This window comes from Vicugna pacos, chromosome 12 (assembly GCF_048564905.1).
Source record: "Vicugna pacos chromosome 12, VicPac4, whole genome shotgun sequence".
NCBI lineage: Eukaryota > Metazoa > Chordata > Mammalia > Artiodactyla > Camelidae > Vicugna > Vicugna pacos.
The window spans coordinates 56,372,281-56,386,427 of NC_132998.1; the positions used below are offsets into that span (position 1 = coordinate 56,372,281).

The window sequence follows — 14,147 nt, forward strand, 5'->3', positions numbered from 1 at the left end:
TTCCCTTGGACTGCCACCATCCCAGGCACACTGGCCTCCCTCTGCCCTCCCTGCCACTAATCCCTACCCGACAGCCCACACAAATTTTCTTCCTTTTCATAGGACAAGGAGAAAGGAAACCAGATTCACAAAAGATACCAGCTCATCTCATCTGTGTCCTAATAAACTCTGCATTTTCCCTGCTGGTCCCCTGTCCTGCCACCACCACCCCAGACCTGCTCCCAGCATGTCAGGTGTCTGAGCATGGGATCAACAAAGCCTTCTTTGGGTCCTGAATCGTTGATCGATCACACCAATAAACCCTACTTGAGGTATCACGACACCTGGTGGGTGACAGAATGCACTCTTATTTATGTCTTCTTCTCCCTGGAGCCTCATGATCCTCGGGGTAGGAAAGAGAGAGTAGCCCCATCTCACAGAAGGGAAAACTGAGGTTGAGGGATAGAGAATGATTTGCCAGAGGTCACCCAGACATCAACCAGCAAAGCAGGTAACTGAATTCAAGTCTTCTACCTCGCACCTGTCAGTCACTGCCAGGTCTCCCGCCAAGCCCCAGCCCCACCTGGGGGCTCCACGCCATCAGGTGGAGGTAAGCGGGCCTTTCGAAGTAGCCATCATCCTCCCAGCAGGCCAGGTAACAACTAACACTGGCTGAGGAAAACACAGCTCTTATTCACCTTAATACCTGGGCACCCCCTAGGGGAAAGAGCATCACACGAGGGCCAGGTGGGGTTTTATATTTATCAGTGAGGCTGGAGTCAAGCCAGGACTTTCCAGGAATAAAGCTGCCTGTTTGTGATGAAAAAGAGAACTGGTGGTGGCAGGGGTCCCCAGGAGAGCTGCGAGCTACAGCTTCCCAGGCATTCCTGCCACCAACAAGACGGAGGATGCCCTGGGGTCTGGCCAAGGCCACCAGAGACCCAAAGGGGCCCTGGGCAGACCCTCCTTCTCAACAGCCATCTTCAGCCAGGGCTCCTCCTCCTCCTCCTCCTCCCAGGGCTGAGGAGTCTTGTTTTCAGACGGTCCAGATTAAGTGGAGGACGGTCAGTGGAGCCAGGTCAAGGGGCAGGGGTCAAACCCACAGAGGAAACTCTAAATGAGTGCTTGGCGCCAGCGGTCACAGGTCACTGGGCCCCCACCCCTGGGGCTCTGGCAGGCTGGGGAAGGCGGCCCAGACAGCCACGGAGCCGGATTTGGATGAGTGCTGCTCCCCCACCCACTAACACGTCCTCTCAAAGCACAGGCCAGGCTGCCAGGCTGGCCAAGCCACTCCCGTTCCCGCCGACAACAGATGGGAGCGTGGCCCCCACCGGGGCCTGCCGCCTGCCCCAGCTTGGAGACAAAGCTAAGGCCTCTGTTGAGGGTGCAGGCTTATGCCACGGAATGTGGGACCACAAGGCTGCCCAGGAGTAATGACCTTGGATTCCCAAGCCGAGCCCCCGGCCGATGATGGTGATGCCTAACTTACAGGTTTCTCTTGACCGATGCCTAAGTGGGCACAGAAGAGCTCTTATTTATTGTTCACTGAAATCTGCACACTGGGAAATTACGAGGGAGGGTACGAGGGAGGGTACATGAGCATATGCTCATGAAGTCTGGAATTACCCAGGTGGTTTCTGAAAGGCTTCACTGGGTGGCAGTTCTGCCAGGGGTCCAATCAGCACATCGACAGAGGGAGAAAGAGCTGTCAAGGGTCACTGCTCAGACTACGGAAGCCCACCTAGGAAGTCCCTTCACCGAGCTCTGCTTCGCCCACCTGCAGTCAGGCCAAAGCCTGGCGCCCCCACAAGGTGAGGTCTGGGGTGTCCGACCGGCGGTCTTGGGATGAGCACCTGGGTGGCTGCGGGAAAGCTCTCCCCTAGAGTAGGCCGAGACAGGCCCAGAACGAAAGAGTGCACACCAAGTTCAAGAGTGCAGCTGTGTGTGGAAAATCACTGTATGGCTTCAGGCAAGGAAATCAACCAAACTGGTCAATGGCCTTTACAACTGAGGGCCCGGGCAGCCAGGGGAAGCCAGGGGCAGCCTATTCAATCACTCTAGTTGAACCTGGAATTGGGGACAGGGTGCCCATCACACACAGAGGCCTGAGAGAGGATGTGACAAATTTGCTCTCACCTGTCACACCCCCCACATGCCGTCCTGTCTGAGTGCAAGGGGCCTGCCTTCCCCTCTGCAGCTGGAGTAGCCCCAGAAGTAAGGCACGTGGGTCTCCACTCCTGCTCTGTAACTGTGGTCCTGCCTCCCGTCCTGCAAAGCAGGGACACCAAGGTCACCCTCCAGAGATCCAAGCACATATTAGGCATTCAATAAATAGTTGGGAAATGGATTTTACTTCAAATTTAGGGATGGAAAACCACAGCTAGAGAACTCCTAACCTCACAGCCCTGTTTTAAAAATAGATCCCCTAAAAAGGATGGAAAATGGGGGGGGGGTAGAGAGAGGGAGCAAAAGAGAACTTGATTTGTTTCTAAATATAATTCCTGACACCCCGTGGAAAAAGATTCAGAATGTCTTGAGAAGTCTGGCACATGACAAGTTACTTTTGGTTGGATTCCAGGAGACTGTGCTCATTAAGACACTCTGCAGGACACGCCCCACATCTGCATGCAAAGACACACGCCGCTACTTACTTCCACGCGCTGCGCACGGCGTCCCAGTAACGGGAAGCCACCCAGATGGCACAGCTCCCCCCGACAGCTTGGGGAGACACCATGGGCACTTAGATTTCACAGGGAAGTTTAAGAGTGTGTGCTTGAGAGAAAGAGCGCGCACCACACAGGCATGCTGAAGGCTGATCACTGCCCACCCTGGGAAAGCCAGGCACGGGGCCTTCCCAGCACCATTTCTGGCCAGGTGGCCAACCATCTCCATCTGGTCCGGAGCACTGAGCGTGTGGGGGTCCGGGGGGACAGGTCCCCACTGCACTGTGCCTCGGTCAGGGTCCTGCACGGGATGTGATGGCCATCGTGGGCGTGGGAATTCTGGGCATGACCAGAGCTTCTGAGACGAGCTCCTGTACCCATTCCGCCGCAGCTGTCATTTCAGAGTGCACGCCAGGTCACCGTGTGTCACAACCCAGCCCCTCCTCCCAAGACAGTCAGTGAGCCGAGCCTACGAGAACAGGTCTAGCCGCAGAGAGTGACAATGGCGTAGAGTGAAAAGCTGCTTAGGAAAAAATACGTAATTCAAGGGCACACGATGGGCAGAACACGCATTCCTGGTGCAGAACGTGCAGTAAACGTGCAGCTCACCTAGCGAGGACACTGCTGGGTTCGACCATAATCCATCAAGAGGGAGAGGGGAAAAAAAGGGAAGTGAGATGACTTGCCAGCCGCCCTTTCCCTCTTCACTGGGGGGGGGGGCTGTCCACCCAGAGGCATTTCAACAGCAGGGAGAAAGAAGCAGGGATTTAAATGCAGGCCTGCCCGAGATCCTTCGAGTCTCCATCAACTTGAGAGCCAAGTTTTGGAATCTCTCTTCCGACCTCAGAGGTGGAGGCTGCAGAGCATTAGCTGCAAACCTCAGACGGTCTCCAGTTCCCATAGCAACTCAGAAAGTTAGAAGGTCAAGGGAGAAACGGGCTGGCTACCCCCAGACCCACTCCCCAGACAGCCGAGCTGCATTCTCAGTCAAAGTGGGCCCGGCCTCTGCTTCACTCCCCAAAACACTCTCATTTTAAGCCAAACCACAAACTGTTAAGCACTCTTCCTCAGGAAGGTCAGGCGCTTCCGTGGAGGGCCAGGCCTGCACTCACCTGGTCCTTCTTGCTCTTGTGTGAGGAGGCCACATGAGCCAGATACTGAATGACTTTCTTGGTGTTCTCCGTCTTGCCAGCTCCAGACTCACCCCTGCCAAGAGAGCCAAGGATGTTCTCAAGGGAGAGGTGGCCAAGTCCTTGGCATCTGCCCCCTTCCCACTGCAAGCTCTACTGTCTACCATTCTGTCAGGGCCCCACGAGGGACCCAACACCTCATGGTAGAGAAGGGGACAGACAAGTAAATGCTAAGCTCTGGAGTACGCACTCAGGCCCTTTCCCATGGCCCCCCAGAGGCCTGACAAAAGTAAACTTCTTTCCACTGCCTGTCCTGGTCACTTGGCAGCCTTTGCTTCCAAATGTCTCAGAAATCAGTTTTAGGCAGCTGTTGACCCAGGGGTCAAAGACACGTCTACATGTTCCTTTGAAACCTCACTTGAAGGAATGTTCTGTACCACTGACTTCCTCAGCAACAGGGTTTATCATCTCCTTGTTAGGTTCAGAGGACGGAGGTGAGGAGCCCTGGTGGCTACTTCAATTCAGGTAAAGACAGCCGAGGGTCAGAGCCAGAAGGAATGCGTTCTAGGGGGCGCCAATCAGCTCCCAATCCTGCCTGCTTGAGAACTCTTGCTTTCCCTCTTGGCTATAAGCCCCACCCCCACCCCCACCCCCTCCCTTGAGAAAGGAGATGAAAATCTTTGGCCATGAAATAAAGCCATCCATGCTGTGGGACCATTAAGTAGCAAATATTAGGCCCGTCCCTTGGGGAAGGGGCAGGGGCTTGAACTGGGAAAGAACTCATCAACCTAGGTTTTGGCACGAGTTCTCGAGATCGAGAACAGATCAGGGTGACTCAGGCCCCACCACCCAAACAGAAACACTTACGTGCACAAAATGGACTGGTCCTCTCGGTCTGAAACAAAGGAGACATCGAGTTAACCTCCAGCAGACATGAAGGCCTCACTCTCCGGCCTCTGAAGAGCCACCCTTTGTCCCACCCCTTTCCCAGGAGCAGAAAGCCTGGCCCGCTGGCCTTGCTGGCTGCCCTCCACGCCGCTGACACCCGCTGACCCTGTGCCTCACTCGGAGGAGGGACACCCCTGGGCAGCGGCGCCACTAGGCAGCTGCTCCCTCCCCCAGGAGCTCCCCACCGCCCTCGCTGCCCACCCCGCCCCACAACACCAGACATAGTTCTGTCTCTCCACCTCCGAGAAAGCCAGTCTGGAAAGTTCCCCAGGAGTCCACTCTACTAAGTGCTATGGTGGGGCCTGCCCTGTGTGTTTCTAACTGAGGGCTGAGGTTGTTAGAAGCAAGGCCTGTGGCAGGTGTTTTAAACACTGTCCCTGTTTGGGTAAGAGGCACAGTAAGAGACAGGCGAGAGGTAGGGCAGACAAGGCTGGCTTTTCAGTGGGACCACCCTGGGGTAAGATGCTGCCTCCACACAGCCTTCCAGAGCCCCAGCCTCCTCCTGTGACGGGGTGGGGGTGACAGCACACGTGGCGATAACTAACACGCATGAAAGCACTCACGTGCTGTCAAGCACGGGGAAAAATGCTCAGAGACGTTAGTTTAGAGGCAGCCTGGAAAGAAGAGAAGCTCATGAGAATTAGCTTCTGACCAGTTTCAGTGACAACTGGGTCTCTGGGCCTGGATGTCGGGAACTTTCGGTAACGATCTCAGCTCTGTGAACGGCTCCCAAATGTGGATGTAAACAGCCCACCCTCCTCGGGTCCCGGAGGAACAGCAGTAGTGCCCATCTTTGAAAGCCAAGTTTGACAGAAATGCTTTAAGACATTAGGGCTGACCTGGTTCAGGAGTGAGTGTGCAAGAACTGAAAATATATACTTGTTTTTCCCCGCTTTTAATCTCCATCCCCACCCCCATCTCCTTGAGGTCAAGTCAGCCTGAATCCAGCCCAAGCTACTTGCTAACTAACATTTGGCTGCAGTGAGGGGTTTAATTTATCCATAAAGTAAACATGCCACTAACTCCCTGGCAGCATTAGTCTGAGAAACAGCAATAACATGAAATGGACCCAGCCTGGTACCCTGCAAGCAGAATGAAGTCCACAGATGGCTGCTACTGACTTCTCCATCATGACGTGACCGCGACGGGTGGTGGCACTGTCAGCGCAGCAGGAGTACAAGTTGAAGAGTGACAGAGGAGGAGCAGTATTATTAGCAGTAGGTACTGGTTAGCAACCAATGCTGGCCACCTGGAAGGACACCCTCACTGGCTCACCTGCCTAGCCTGGGCCCCGTAGGGCATCGGGAGGGTGACCCATGGCCTCCCTGTGTGTACAGCCTCGGGAGACTGATTTAGCTGTTCAGCGTCAGCAGACACCACACAGCAAGGCCACCTGCCCCTCGGCGAGGGGAGCCTCCAGCACGCCTGATCTCAGCAGCCCTTGGGGCTGGGCATTTACGACCACTCATCTCCTGTCTTGGGAAGGAAAGAGGGAGTCTGGACAGGAAGGGGGGAAAAGAAACCTCATATTCAAGGTGCCCCTGCCCTCCCTCCAGCCCCTGAGAAATATCAACAGTGCGGGGACGCGGAGGGCACCCGGCCACTCACACGTGCAGCCCACGCCCTGCTTCCCACTGGGCAACGGCTCAGGGCAGCTCCAGAAGGGTGACCTTGCTCCCCCTCGTCTAGACTTTCCCACAGGACAGAGCCTTTGAAGGCTGTGCAGCAAGGGCTGAGCTAGACTCGGCCGAGTCTTGATAAGCCGGCAGGAAAGCAGAGGGGAGGGGGCGGCGGGGCTAAAGGCCAGGGAAGCCAAAGCAGCTTCCACCACCTGCCCTGATAAGGGTCTGGAACCAACGCAGCTGTGACTGGGGCCGGGCCCCCCCCAACGCATGTCGGGCGGCCGGCCCAGCCGCGGGCAGGTCTAGTCACCGCTCCACAAGCGGGCAAGAATGTACCTGCGCAGCCCGGCAAGTCGGGAGGCTGCAGCTGCTGACGCTACCATAAAAGGAAACGTTCCCGACCCTCCCAGAGGGAACCGCTCTCCCAGGGCTGTCGAGGCCTGGTCCCTGGGATGGCTGGAATTCCTCTAATTGTGTGAGGAGGAGTCAGATACTGAGCGGCTGCTGAACAACAGGAAGCAGAGCCCCCAGACACACACGTGTGGGCACACACTCACAGGCACATCCGTGCACACTGATGCACGTACACAGAGACGCCCACACACCCACGAGCCTGTACACACCTCAAATCCCAATTCCAGACCCAAACTCATCACAGAACCTCCATTCATCCCACCGTCTCCAGCTCTTCTACCCCTTTGACCTTTCACCTCCAATTCCTGAAGCCAAGTTACCACTGTCAACTCAGCCAAAAAGAAAACACTCCGATCCTTCCATTTTTAAAAGAAATCTTAAAGAAACCTTGATTTGCTTTGCCGGAACACTCATTTGGGTAAACGCTTTTGCGGATGAAAACTGATGGGAGGCTTTTCTGATTTCTCCAACTCTTGCCCCCACACTTAGTGCCCCAAATCCACCTGCCAGCCACGAAGGACACTGAGGCTGCTAGAGCCCGTCTTTCCGGTTCTTACGTAGGTTTGGGTCTGTTATTTCATGGCCTCGTGACAACCTTAGGAGGAAGACGAGGCAGGCACTGTCCCTGCTCTTGCACAAGCCTCCTCTCATTGCAGACCTGCTCTGTTCCGAGCTCACAAGCATCTCTTCTGGGTGGTGGGGTGGATGGAATTCTCAGCAGCCAGCCAGCTCTCTGCCTGACTCCGTTTCCTCTGCCAGACCCCTAGTGCATTCCAGTGAGGACCCTCCCCAACACTCCAGAAGCCCTGCCCACATGGTCATTTCAAGGGACATGGACCCTTGAGAGTCCAGCCCACTCTATTGTTTGCTCAAGTCCTTTTATGGGCCTATGCGGACCGAAGGCTTATTTGAAAACGCCCTTCCTTCCTCCACACCAGAGGAGACAGACAGACGGAAGGACAGGAACCCAACAGCCCAGAACCAGGGGAGTACACCCACCATAAACAAGCCTGTTCTGGGAAACAGAACATCATCCCTGCAGGATGAAGACATTAGTCTCACTTAGGCCCCCAAACCCCTCCTGCCCTGGTCCTGACTCTGCAGAGATGGGGCAGAGACAGGATTATGAATCTCTGCAGCAGTTTTCGACTCTTTCAAAAGCAGCAGCAATCTTCCCTTTGATAAAATCTTCCTAAGTCCCCAGTAGGAAGAACAGGAGATAAAAATCAGAGTTGCTGGGGCAGGAGACAGGGTTCCCGGGAGCACATATGACGACCACTAGTCCATGTATTGGAACCACGGTGGAGAGAAGAAAGCCACTGGCTGGTGCTTGAGAGCCCCAGGCACGATCCTCACTCTGCACATCCCCTTTTATGAGAGCCTGGCCCCTTAGCCTCTAGGGAATCAGAGTTGATGCTGGTATCCAAATGGACAGGTGTTTCCAGCCAGCCTGGAAGGCCCCGGCGCAGGCGGGTGGTGGGGAGGCCTGACCGCAGGTATCTCAGCCCAGGTACAGGCTTCCATTAGGGGCCTTCTCGCTCACTTCCTCTGTGAGAGGAGCTGCTGATTCTTGTCCATAAAAGGCCACGAGGCTCGCACAGCCGCGATGTGACATCAGCCCCGACAGGAAGTACAGAAGGAAGGGAACAGGCCGGTTCACCAACAGCCGCTGAGCGGGACTGACTCATCGGAGCGCTCGCTAAGACAATGCCTCCGGAGGTTCCAACGGGGCCGCTCGCTGGAGAGAGGGGGGACACCTGGAAGGGTGCCCTGCCCATGGGACTCGTCTTCAGGCCAACCAAATTTCTCGAGAACTGAGATGCTGATACGGGCCGAGATGGGGTGCGACAAATGGCACGACCCATGACAAGCAGGCCTGAGACTTTCCACCACCAAGGGGGCTGTCTTTCATGAAACCTGCAGAGCAGATCCCAGGGTCACCCACTGTGTGAGTCCCTGCCCCCGACACCTGGACGGAAGCCTCAGGCTGCTGGGGACAGATGCCTGGACTGCAGTTACTTTTCCCAAGACCCTCTCGGGGACAGCATCCAGGGTCTCAATGGGCCAAAATGCAAAGCACTTCACCAGGTATAAAACGTGGAGAGACCTGTGGGTTCAAGCTCAGAACCCAGGGGCTGGGATGGCTCTAAAGAGCACGTGGCCAATCACCTACATCTGGAGGTCAGGACACCAAGTCCCGAGAAACCCAACGACTTGGTCAAAGTCACACAAACTGGGCTAAGAACCCAGACCTCCGGATGCCAAGCTCTTCCCCACGGAGCCCCCACAGGGCAGGGCACGCTGTGCCACCGGCAGTGCTGCACCGAACAGGCCATCCCCACTCATGCAGTGTCTGTCACGTGGGCCTTGCAAGCTGTCAGCTACTTTCTCCAGAGCCAGCCCAACTCACGAGCTCGGATAACAAGCGCTCGGGAAGCAAACAGAGAGGTGAGGAAAAGAGGGTGCAAAACGATGCTTTCCACCAGCAGAGACGGGAGGTTGACGCGGAGCCTCGGGGGCCTCGGGTCACAGCGTCCCTGGCAGCCCGCCCGCCTGCCCAGTAGTCAGCCAGTGAGGAGGAAAGCCCCACCAGTGGCTTCCAAGCACATAATGTGGTCACCAGCTATGTTCTCTCCAGGCACAAAGGTGGACGCAGACCAAGCAGACGCTTGATCAGCAGCTATCCAAGCCAGAAGCCAGCTGGACCTGCCCAGCGCCTCCGCCCACGCGCTCCCGCAGGTAAGGCTGTGGTTTGAACCCTGCCCAGGAGGCCCAGGTGCCCAGTTGTAGGAGGCAGAGAACAGGCAGCCCTCCCCCACCAGCACCCTTGACAATCAGAAAGCAGCCCAAGGGATCACTCTTAACTTTCACTCCTTTCGAGAGCAAACAAGGCCCCAGACAAGCCCTCTCTTGGCCCAAATGCAGCCAGCGGCTCACACAGGTGAGCTCCCGGCACGCAGGCAAACCTGCCAGAAACCACTGCTGGCTGTTTATCCGCCTTCCCGTGGGCGGGGCCAGGAGCAAGAACGTTCTCTGTGTGGGGCTGCCGCTGAGGCAGCTCTCCTGGGTCTGTCAGGATGGAGGGAGATTGAAAAGCCACATGTGAGTGCTGACGGCCGACAGCAGAGGCCACCAGGACACTGGGAGGGACCTGATTACCCCTGAGGCCAGCTGTGCCCTGCTCCGAAGCAACCCCTTGAGGAAAGGAAAGACAGGCAGGAAGGACCCTGGCTGAGTCCTGTCCAGAGAGCACTAAGCCACAGGTCACAGCTCTGCAGAGGGCTGGGTTCTCGGGGAAGGACAAGGGCACACAAACAGGGAGTGAGATGGACACTGCCCACCAAAGCTCAGGGCAAACCTAGCTCCCAGTCAGAGCACAAACAGCCCTCCAAGGAGGACAGTGGGCTTCGCGAGCATCCCATGGATGGGATCAGCCAAACGTGGCGAATGGGGAACACCAAGGCTAGGAGATGAACCACAATGGCTCATGGGGGTGCTCCGTGCAGAAGCCAGCGGCTCTGGTCGCCTTGAGAAGCACAATCTAATGAAATCAAAGATGTGCTGGTAACTGTTAGGGCAGAGTTTGCTCCTCAAGCACAGCTTTCAGCTCAGAGTCCTGCCCCATTGTATCTGTGGTCCAGCTCGTGTTAGGGAGACCAGCTCTTCATCGGAAGTCACCAAGCCCAACTGCAATGACACCCCGAGCCCCAGTGAGCATTGTCTTTGCCAGAAGAACACAAGGGTCCTCACAGTTTATGACAAAGGTCAACGCTGGGCCATTAGCCTTGCTCAAGACTAAACGAATTTTACAGAAGCCACTTATGTTACCCTGACTTTTACGCGTGCAGACTTTCAGGGCTCTTATCTCTCTTTAGTTTTAGGGACTTTTGTTCTCCTCTGATAGCTTAATTCCAGAAACCAGCAAGGGGAAGGAAAGCCATTCTTTCCTCCAAATGCAGCAGTGTTCAGCCCTGACACACTGGGACCTGCTCTCCTGGAGTCTCAAGGCTAGAACTTGAGAGAACGGGAAAAACGAGCTGGTAGGGTTCACTCGGCAGCGAGAGAGAAACGCGTTCAGGGAGGCTCGAAGCACAGAGCAGCTTAGCCATTAGATTTTGCAGGTGAGTTTTGTTGTTTGTTCATTTGCAGGGAATTGGGGGGAAGTGGGGAGGAGTCGTAGAGCCACCCCTAAAGTTTCAGGTTCCGAGAGGGCATTTCCTTCTCCCCTCCCACTTCAGCCGGCCCACAGCAAAGCAAAGTGTGCCTATTGGGGTGAACTAAAAACAAAACAAAAAAGCAAGCCAAAAGCTGAATCCTTTGAAAGGATCCATTAACCACAGATTCCTCTTCTAGAAAGAACATTTTACGGAAATGAGACTGACGGGTGTGACCACATAATTACGCAGCCTCATTCTGGGGGTGACTCTCCTTCCTGGGGGGGCCAGCGAAGTAGCTCCATAGCCAGGCTGTCATGTGCAGGTGGCGGGCCCAGGGCTGCCTGTCACAGCGGCCCTCTGGTGTCCCACCAGTACAGAGGATGACTCCAGTGCTGTGTGCACAACGTTCTGTTGAAGCCCCCCGAGGCCATGTGGACCCCAAGGCCTCAGGTTGCCCACTCCAGGCCGTGGACCAGATCAGACAAGCTGGTGGCTGTGTCTGCTGGCGCACGCCTGTGTGTCACGTGATCACTGCCAGGACAGCAGCTTCGACAAATCACTTCCCATGGTGCTGGTACCCAGAGCCTGGACTCTGGGAGGATGCTCACTGAGGAGATTAAGAAGCTGTCTGAGGAAGCAACTGGTTATCACTTTCATCACGCAAGTGGGTGCCCGGAGGGAAGGGACGTGTGATGCACAGACCGCGCGGAGGGCAGGGCCGTTCAGCCAGGAAACTGCATCTGCAGGCTCCCACCGCCACCTCCTAATGGGCACTCATCACAGGCCAGGCACCGTCCACACGGCATTTTGGTTAATTCTTACAGTAACCCTACCTAGTATATCTTCTCAAGCCCAGAGGCAGACGAGAAAGTGAAGGCCCACAGTGGACCCCGGTGGGTCAGGATGTGACAGAGCCAGACTCCAACTCGAACAAACTTCGTGCTCTCTTTTCCACACACTTCTTGCTCACAGGGCAAGTTTCTCCCTCAAGCTAAGGCCGAGAGAGGCCCAGCAGCAGACTCCTTCGGCTGACCTGCCCTGGAAGTGCTGTCAAAGCCCCCTCGCTACCCAGCAGCTGTCAAGCCAGGTGGGCCCCCAAGTGCCAGACCCTCACTCCTCTGCTGGAGTCTCTCGGCCTGCCTCTCAGGGCCTCCCCCCGCAGGGCTGCATCCAGCGTGGCCGGCACTCGACTGGCAGGGGTGACCGTGTGGCAGGGGTGACAGCACGCAGCCCTCGGGCACAGGCGCTCGGTGGCTCCAGACCTCCCTGCAGACAGCAGGGCCTTTGTGTGCCACGGCTGGCAGGGCTCTCTGGCAGGGCCCGAGCCTTCCAGCCGGCACATTCCTGCTTAAGTGGAGTCATCACATTTGCGGCTTCCTCAGCCTCCTGTCCCGGTGAGTGGGCTCCAAGTCCGGGTTTACTGCATCCTCGAAGCATTTCCTAGCACCTCCCTGACACGGTGCTTTTCTCCAGAAAAGCCCTTGGAGAGCAGACGGCTCCACGGGGGCACCAGACGGCAGGGCGGGGAGAAGGTGCAGCGAAGGGCGGGAAGGCCTCTCCTGCCATAACCCGCCAGCCAGATGGGAGAACCCCTCCAAACGCCAGCCAGGAAGGAGGACGGCCAACGGCGCCCCTGGAGGGTGGGCACCAGGACAGGGATCAGAGACACGGCTTCTGGGCTGGCTCTCTGCAAGCCCTTGGACGAATCAGTTAACATTTCAGGGCCTGTCCCTTTACCAGTGAAGCATAAGGATTGGACGCAGATGTGAAAAGCAGGCTAGGATTCTACCCTTCTTTGTCTCCCCAGAAAGGTGAGTCAACCACCAAGAGGTGCAGGGATGCTCGCCGGGCACATGGTGACCGACCACTTCTGGGGCCGCTAAGAGGCAGAGGTGGAATTAGCACAGAGCAAAGGGTTAAATAGCTCTCGGATTACTTTAGGTCTGGAATGAGAGTGGACCCTGACACCACGCCCCCAGAAATGCTGGGAGCTCATTAAATACCATAAAGTCGCTGCAAGTGAACCAAACCTGGCATTCTAACTAATTAACATAGAGGAGAGTTTTTTTCTCTTGCTCCTGGGAAGACAACTGGGCTCAAATTCTTCAACTGGCCGGTTCTCCTGTAAGAACACATACATACCCACTGAGGGAGACTCTGGGAGGCCAGGAGGACCACTTTCCCCCATCACCCCCCGTTACAGGCCACATGCTGCTTCTGCCCAGTCCCCCAGGCACCCCTCCCGCTGATACCCACCCGGGTGCGGTGTCCTTGTTCCCCTAGGGTTGCCATCTGCATTTTGCTCTCCCATCCTCTTGGCCTTAGACCAGTCAAAGCCTTCAGCGCTTTACAGATTCCTGAGTTCCACCCCAAGGCAGGAAGACCCAGTAATGCCCAGGACAACAAACTAAACCAAACAGGAAAGCCAGGGTTAGGAGGGTGAACCTACCAGGTCCCCACAACTTTAATTAAACCCAAGGCTGAGGATTAAAACAAACAAAACTGTGCCGGGCACGTCTGGGCTGTGCTGTAACCACTTATTGACAAACACCTGCCAGCCTTTCCTTAGGATCTGACCTCCACGGGCCTTTCTGACCACCCTGGCCTCAGCAGCCACATCTTCCTCTGAGCTCCCGACGCCTGACACCTGCTGCAGGCGTACTGGCACCAGGTGTAGGTGGCAACTTGTCCTGTTATACAGCTACGGCCACAGATCTCTGCGTACAAACATGTCTGTCCCTCCACCTGGACTGCCGGCACCGCCAGTGCCAGAATAATGCACCAAACCTCTTCTGGCACGTTCCATCTCCTATCTCCATGGCCTAAGCTAGGGCGCCATATGCTGCCATGACCCATCCCGTGCCCATGGCAGACAGCACTAATCTATCCCGGTGCTCCTCGGCACTGAGTCTCAGATCCTTGCCAACACAGGGCTGGGCAAGCCATTACCGATCAATGGGAGCTGACACTCAGAATAAAACCCATGTGCAATGCTTAGTTCAGTGGCTCTGAAGTAGGGGCAATTATGTCCCTCAGGGACTATTTGGTAGCAATATTTGGGGGCAGTTTTGGTTGTCACGACTGGAGAGGGAGGGTGCTGCTGGCATCCAGTGGGCAGAGGCCAGGATGCTGCTAAGCAACCCATAATGCTCAGGACAAGCCCCCCCACCCCACCCCCAGCAACAGAGAACTATCCAGCCCCAAATGTCCATGGTGCCAAGATTGAGAAACCCT

At 56.1% G+C, this 14,147-nt stretch overlaps 1 protein-coding gene across 2 annotated transcripts in view; it reads right to left on the reverse strand.

The window, feature by feature from the left end:
• Window positions 1–14,147, reverse strand: part of MYH9 (myosin heavy chain 9) — an 87,829-nt gene that overhangs the window by 34,720 nt on the left and 38,962 nt on the right. For both annotated transcript variants that reach the window (XM_072973443.1, XM_072973444.1), the window contains 2 exons: window positions 4,640–4,667; window positions 3,755–3,848 (listed from right to left, as the gene is read on the reverse strand). In XM_072973443.1, coding sequence (XP_072829544.1) covers window positions 3,755–3,848; window positions 4,640–4,667 — 122 coding nt within the window. The remainder of the gene's footprint in view (window positions 1–3,754; window positions 3,849–4,639; window positions 4,668–14,147) is intronic.